The sequence below is a fragment of the Pteropus vampyrus genome, unplaced genomic scaffold, assembly GCF_000151845.1.
Source record: "Pteropus vampyrus isolate Shadow unplaced genomic scaffold, Pvam_2.0 Scaffold39, whole genome shotgun sequence".
Taxonomy (NCBI): Eukaryota; Metazoa; Chordata; class Mammalia; order Chiroptera; family Pteropodidae; genus Pteropus; species Pteropus vampyrus.
Genome location: NW_011888820.1, coordinates 11,339,422 through 11,346,586, shown reverse-complemented (window position 1 = coordinate 11,346,586; position 7,165 = coordinate 11,339,422). Strand labels below are relative to the sequence as shown.

Genomic DNA, 7,165 nt, shown 5'->3' with positions numbered 1-7,165 from the left:
ATTTATATTAGCATTCTATGCTTAGAGTGCCGAGATAGTGCTTTTCACAAAATTTCTAAAAATATTGATTGATATTGGAGCTTAAGTCCATATTTACATCCATATATTTTTTAAAAAGTATGCAATATTGACTATTCCCTGTCCTTAAAAATAACAAAACTTTTTTTTTTCAGTTAGATCATTTAAAAACTTATTCGAACTTCAAACTAAGGATTCCGAAGGAGGCCAAGAGAAGTAGAGAGGAAACAGGTAGTAGCAAAGAATAACAGTAACATTTTATACGATGACAAAATTTTACTGAAAATAAAAACCCAAGAGGCATTTAATTACACATTCTTTTTCTTTGCAGACACTATCACTCCAGCTCTCTGCTTTTAAAGAAGAGTGTATAAATGGTTAACTGCACATACTAAAAGCATTAAACATGGCCTCACATTATCAAGCTTCTGCTTCTTCCGCCTAATGTTCTGCAGCTGGATTCTAGCTAACCTCAGATTTCCTAAGAAAGAAAAAACTGGTAACTCCAAAGACTGGTTTAGTAATCTGAAAAGGGTTACTCGAAGTCACTCGAAGTGAAAAGCCCAGAAGATAGGCTCTTAAAACCCTTTTGTGTAGATGAATAAAACACTTTGTCTAAATTTACTCTGAATTTACTCTGTTCAATTTGGAAGCATCTTTTCAGTTAAAAGAATAAGTATTAGGATCAAGCAGTTTACAACTGGGAAAATTAGTCTACAACTTGAAAAGTATCTTTGAAATTGTCTCCTTTTCACTCCTAGCCTTAGTCTGATTCAGTCACCTCCTAGAAAACAACTTTTGGATTTCCAATATAAGTAAAATCTGTCCTCTAGTGGAAGAAAGTGAGTAAAGAAACAAGATTTCTATCTTTTTATTTTGTTAAATTAGAAACATTAAGCACACATTAAAATGATTACTATTTACTGTTATCAATGTTTCATAAAGGGTGGATTTATTTCAACAGGAAGAGAATACCATGATAATAAAAGACCATATTTCAAAATAATAAAATTAACTTCATAAAAAACTCATTGTGGTACACTTATTTATTTTATCATGGACCTGCTGACACCATTCTAAGGCATTAGAACTAATTTTTTACTAAATACTGATATGTCGAGAATTATATTTGGCACTACAAATGTGAGACAATTTGACTTATTGGAAGAACTTCAAGCATATGTTGCCAAAATTTATATTGGCCAACACCAATTTCATGCCTGAACTCTTACAATGAAAGAAAGAATCAATGAAAACTTGAGATAGGATGCGTTGTGTGCATTCTTACATTGGCCCACGTGTCTGTTCCTATTTTTTTTTTCAGAAATGACATATTCATTTTCAAATAGTTCCAAAGACAATGAAGTAAAATAGATATAATTATTAATTACAATTTTAAATATTGCAAAATAGGAGAAAGACAATAAGTTGCAAGTGAGTAAATTTATCATTTAACTAAAGTAAAGAGAAATAAAAAAACACAATAGTCTAGACATTTATTAACATTATTTTCGATTAGGGACAATGAAATATTTCTCAGATTCTCCTGTTGGAAATAAGGAAGTTTTAAGGTTTTTTTTTTTTAAACATTATTTGAAAATAAATATTGTGACAATGCAAATCAATGCAAAAAGAAAATTTTTCCTTTGCTCTCCTCTACCTTTTTCCCATTTTTGATTTGATTTTCTTCTTGAACCCACTCCCAATCCCCCATCTACTCCCTCAGTTCTGTTGAAGATGAATTACTTAGTGAATAAAAGACTGAACGAATAGCATCATTCGATGGACACTGACTTATCTTATGCCCATAGGATTTTATCACTGTAACTTGAGTATTCTGACTTTGTGCAGACAAATTATTTGTGTCCAGAAGAATTATGATGAAATTCTACGGTAGTCATGTTTTGGATTATTGGAGGTTTTGGTGAGAAGGAAGAGGTTCATAAAGGACCCAAATGATGCTATGTTGGTACCAAAATACAACAATGGGTGTTTGCAATGGGCCAAGAAGCTCTGAGTACCTAGACTGCAGCTGGCACTTGGGGAAGGGGACAGGGGTAGAATGGACATGTGAAGGAGATGAATGGCTCTAAAAATGAGGGTGAAAGTGCTGAATGTAAGATCCATCCCCTTTATAGTTCTGTCAAGGAACAGGGGCCTGCTCAGGTTTTAATCACTATTTTAGTCTCTGATCATAGCTTGGTTTTTGAACTTACTCTTCCTACAATCTGTATTAATGAAAAATCATTGCCCAGAATATTATTCCTCATGAGGACTTGTGAAGCAAACTCAACATTAAAGATGAGGATTGCTGTTAGAGGGTTGGGAGGTATTAACATGACTACATATCTTAGACACATCAAATACTTCTTGAGATATAAAAACTTTATAGCACCAAATAAGCGATCCTGTAATAATAGTCTTGGAAACAATTCTCAAACATATTAAATATTTAACTATCATTTTTGCCACAGACTACAAATTATGTGCAGAAATTTATGCCAATCAGGATCCTGCCAAGAAGACATTTTACACATCTATTTTATTCATTAAAAAAAAGTAGCTTTCTAGATCCTGATATTACTGTTTCTGATAACTTCACCTACCTGAGTGTGGGTGAAATGTACTGTTTGGAAAAGATATTTATGTAAAGTTTTACCACTGACTCTGAGTCCTCAAGTTAACTTCATTTCTATTTTATAAGCTACCTACATGGAAACAAGTCATTTGATTATCAGTGAGATAAGTCAAAGAAACTCTTTGACAACTTTTATTAGAAATTAACAATGTTCTGAATATCACAGTGAGTTGCTCCATGGGTCTCTATTTGTGCATGTCCCATAAGGTCTAAGATTTAGTCTCAAAGGTGCGAGAAGGGAGGGTAGAGTTTCTGAGATTCAGAGTATATATCTCATTTCTTGACATATCATGCAAATTTATAACATTTAAAGTTAAATTTTCCCTGATGGCTTTATTATAATAATTATTTCTCCCTTGGTAGGCAGGTAGTTCAGGGCTGGTAGGTAAGTAGTCCAGGACTGACACGACTCCATCAACATCAACCTGTAACTTCCACTTATGGAGTCAAGGCAGCTACTCCAGCTCTTGCCTGACCCTAGATATCAAGAGAGGGAGTAGAGTCACCAGGGAAGTCAAATCAATTGGTATTTCTTTGTTTTAATTGTTTTTTAGCTTTTCATTAAATGAAAAAATTTAAATACTCATAAAGTTATAAATGGTAAAAAAGACTTCCTCCATCATATATTCATTACCTAGATTTCATGATTAACATTCTGCCCAATTTGTTTCAACTATTTTTTGTCTGAGGAATTTTAAGTACAGACAACATGGCATTTCTACCTTAAATACCTTTGAATACATCTCTGAAAAAAAAAAAAAAACCAACCAGTTTCCTACCTAATTACCATACCATGATCACATCTGGTAAAATTAACAATTTTTTAATACCATCTAATTCTTAGTCCATATTTAGTTCCTCTCAAAATATCTTATGGAGTTGGTTGGTCTAAAACCAGAATCAATTCAATCTCTAAAGTCTAAGATATCTTTTAATATAGTCTAGTCCTTATTACAACCTCTTTATCTCTTCCCAAGACATTTCCTTGTTAAAGATAACAGGTAAGTGGTCTTGCAGAGTGTTCCACATTCTGCATTGGTCTAATTGCTTCTTCATGTTCTCCTTTGTTAAACAACAGGCCCAAATCGAGTCACTCTTGCTATGTCACCAAATTAAAATTTAATAAGTAATCTAATTGCAGTTTCAGCTTTTCCCAGGAGTGGAGTTTTAAACCAATCAATCTGGAATTTTCTGATTAACACCAGTAAAGCAATATTCCTGATAAAATCTCCTGCCTTCTCTTTAGAGGAGGTGTCCTTGCCTAAAATAATCCACTCTTTTAATTTCATAGTTCCATATTCTTTCAGTTTTTAAAAATCTTCCATTTTGTACAACTTATTTGAACTCTCTTTTAGTTGCTAGCTGGGATGTTATCCAATTCATGAATTGCTTAATAAAGTCAATTAGATCTTCAAATTTACTCAGTTCAATTTTGTTTTTTAAACCTTGAACATATTCGTTTTCCCCCTATATTTCATGTAAACTGGTAATTAGACCTAAAGACTTGATTTACATACTTTGAGCCCTTTAATTTTATTTTATTATCATGTTAAACATGTTTGATAAGAATACTACATAGCTAATGCTATGTACTTTATATTGTATTACATCAAGATAAACATAATATCTGTTTATTGTGTATTAGACAACTAATTTCACTATTGGTCACTAATCATCACTACTGATTATGAAACTTAGCTTGCTATATACACTAATCTGAACATTGCTTTTTTTCAACTAATACATCTTAGTGATCACAATCTACCATTTTGCAGAGATTCTTTTCATTTTCTTTAAGGTTATATATACTTAATTACATGATATCATAACTTAATTCATGTCTACTGATAGGCTTCTTTTCAATCTTTTGCCATTACAAATAGTGTTACAATTAATGAGTTTGTGCACATAGTATACACCTTTGCCAGTGTAACTTTAGGTTAGCTTCCTAGCAATGAGATTGCTGAGTCAAAGAGTAAACATATCTGTGCTTTTTTTTGGATAGTGAGATTTCCCCTCCATATCAGTAGTATCATTGGCATGCCCACCTTCCATGTTCGAGAGTATTTAGAAAGCACAAAAGAAATCTCTAATAAGAGTTCTTTCACTAAATTGGAAGTACCAGGGACTATAAATAATGTTCCCATAAATATACACATGTTAATTTATGTTATATATTGTAAACGTTTTGGTTCTGTGTTCTAACACTATTATTGAAGTGTTTCATTACTACTGAATGTAATTTTTTCTTTTCTTTTATGTATAACCATATAATTCAAAATCCATACCTGCTTTATGATATTTCAATACTAAATTCCAGCCTGTATTATATAGTAGATTAGAAAAACATATTTAAAACAAAAGCTAAATTAAATTAACAGATCTTTTCAGAGATGAGAAATATGGCAGGAACATGACTTCAAAATCCAGACTATACTCTTCAAAGAGATATTATTCTCCAAATTATTATCAGAATGTGTATTCTGATTTGCTATAGGAAGCACATACAAATTTTGTCTCATTTAATTAATGATAAGCATGAACTGCACAATGTAATATCAACTGAAAACCTAAAAGTTAAGGAAAGAAATTTTTGATGCACACTAAAAATAATAACTAGTCAACTCTAAAATTGGCTTTTGAACCCAGAGAAAGATTTCAAAAGGCAAAATATGGACCGTTTTCAAAGAGGAGCTTTCATGACTAGAACAACAAATTTGAAAATACATTCTTTTGCCACTGAAAGACCCCCCAAAACAGATGGAGAAAGCCTGCTACTCTATCACAACTATGGGTTTCCAGAATTAATGCCAGATTCTGTGCCTCTATTCCAACAATCTGAGAACCAGAACAAACACGATCACTCACATCCTTTAAAGATCAGAATACAAGGGACATAACTTCCAGCAATAACATGCTCGAAGGACGTTGGGCTAGAGGACTTACCCAGGGGAGGGTAGAAGCACAGTTAGATCTGGCTGTTGTCATTTGGCCACATAATTGGTCAAAGTTTAGGCACAGGAGTACCTCATGCAACTTAGCACTAGCTTTGACAAGGCTCTGGAAGGAATATTAATTAAGTCATCTCTCATGACAGAAGCTTATGTCCGGCACTGTACCTGTGCCCTGACATAATACTGGTGGACTACAAGCAATATTAAACATATAGAATCTGGGCTTCAGGGTCACCTGGTGATGCCTGCCTGACATAATGATCCACAATGTGCAGAATATATTCGTCTATCAGATGAACTGAAGAAATTTTCTGTATTGCTCTTGATGCCCAAGCACTTTTGGGGTCTGTCTGCAGTGGACTTGCATATTGGTTTTCACACTCATATTAGCCATGGTTTCCTAATTTAACCTCGTGATATGACTCGTCCTCAGATATCCACACTCAGTCTTTATGTCCTGTGGCTTCCAAAATCAAATGATATAAGACTACAGAATTCTAGTGAGAAGTGATGTCAGAAGCATGCAGGAGGGAGAGATGTCCCCAGATCTCTCCCCTTGAAACAACAATAAGCTAAAACCCAACGACTGTCCCCCTTCCCCCCGCCCCTGCCAAAAAAAACACACAACCTACACACAAGTACATCTGAGCAAGGGATATATGCATAAGAGCTACCACAGGTCAGAACCCCGGGTGTTGGGTGGTAGACTGGGAGAAACAAAGAAGCTGCCCCTAGCAGCTGGAGCTCCCTGAAGGAGGAAGGGGAGGGGAGAAGGTGCAGCAGGTTCTCTGAACATCCCTGCCTGAGAGAGCTGCGAGCTCCACACAGCAGCAGTGCCCAGGCATCAGAGCAGAAAGCAGAGACATGAGAATGGTAGAGAAGTGGGGACGGTAGAGAAGCAACAGTTGATTATTACCAACTGCGGTTGTAAAATGCGAGGATGAGCCACAGCCACCATCTGCCAACCCAGAGGGCACCTCCCCCAATATCCTCCAACACCGAGCACTGTGAAGCTCCAGTGGAATCTGAGCAAACACTACTGAAACTGTTGCTAACACTGACAGGGACTGAGACTGAGGGTAGTGAGTGTGATTGAATATTTATAAGAAAAAAAAGGTATTATTAAGACTTTATATAAAGCGGGGATCCAAGAGGCTTAGACACCACTTACTGGAAATCAAAAGAAAAATGCCATCTTAGCAACAGGCTAAAGAGAGATCTTTATATAATAAATCTTCTTTCTGGAAAAAAAGCAGAATACATTTCCATTAATGCCCCGGTGGAGAAATAGTCCATTAAACACCATGAATAACCAAGGTGTCAAGGCAGTTCAGAAAGAAAGAGAAAAATCTCCAGAAAATAAGCTTAAAGACAAAGAAATAAGTGACTTAAATGACAGAGAATTCAGGATGATACTTTTGAAAAAAATCCAGTGAGATCCAAAATAGTTCATATCAACGATTCCAGGAATTGAAAAAATAAACACATCAGGAGAATGAGTTCTTTAGCAAGGAAATTGAAACCCTCAAAAAGAACCAAATAGAACTTCTGGAGA

The 7,165-nt window shown here is 34.7% G+C and overlaps 1 protein-coding gene across 1 annotated transcript in view; it reads right to left on the bottom strand.

Annotated features, from left to right (window-relative positions):
- The window catches only part of SLC27A6 (solute carrier family 27 member 6), a 94,474-nt gene extending 89,763 nt beyond the window's left edge, over positions 1-4,711 (bottom strand). Inside the window, 1 exon segment of the mRNA XM_023529609.1 lies at positions 4,705-4,711. Within this exon segment, the coding sequence (XP_023385377.1) occupies positions 4,705-4,711 (7 nt within the window).
- Positions 4,712-7,165: the final 2,454 nt, after the last annotated feature.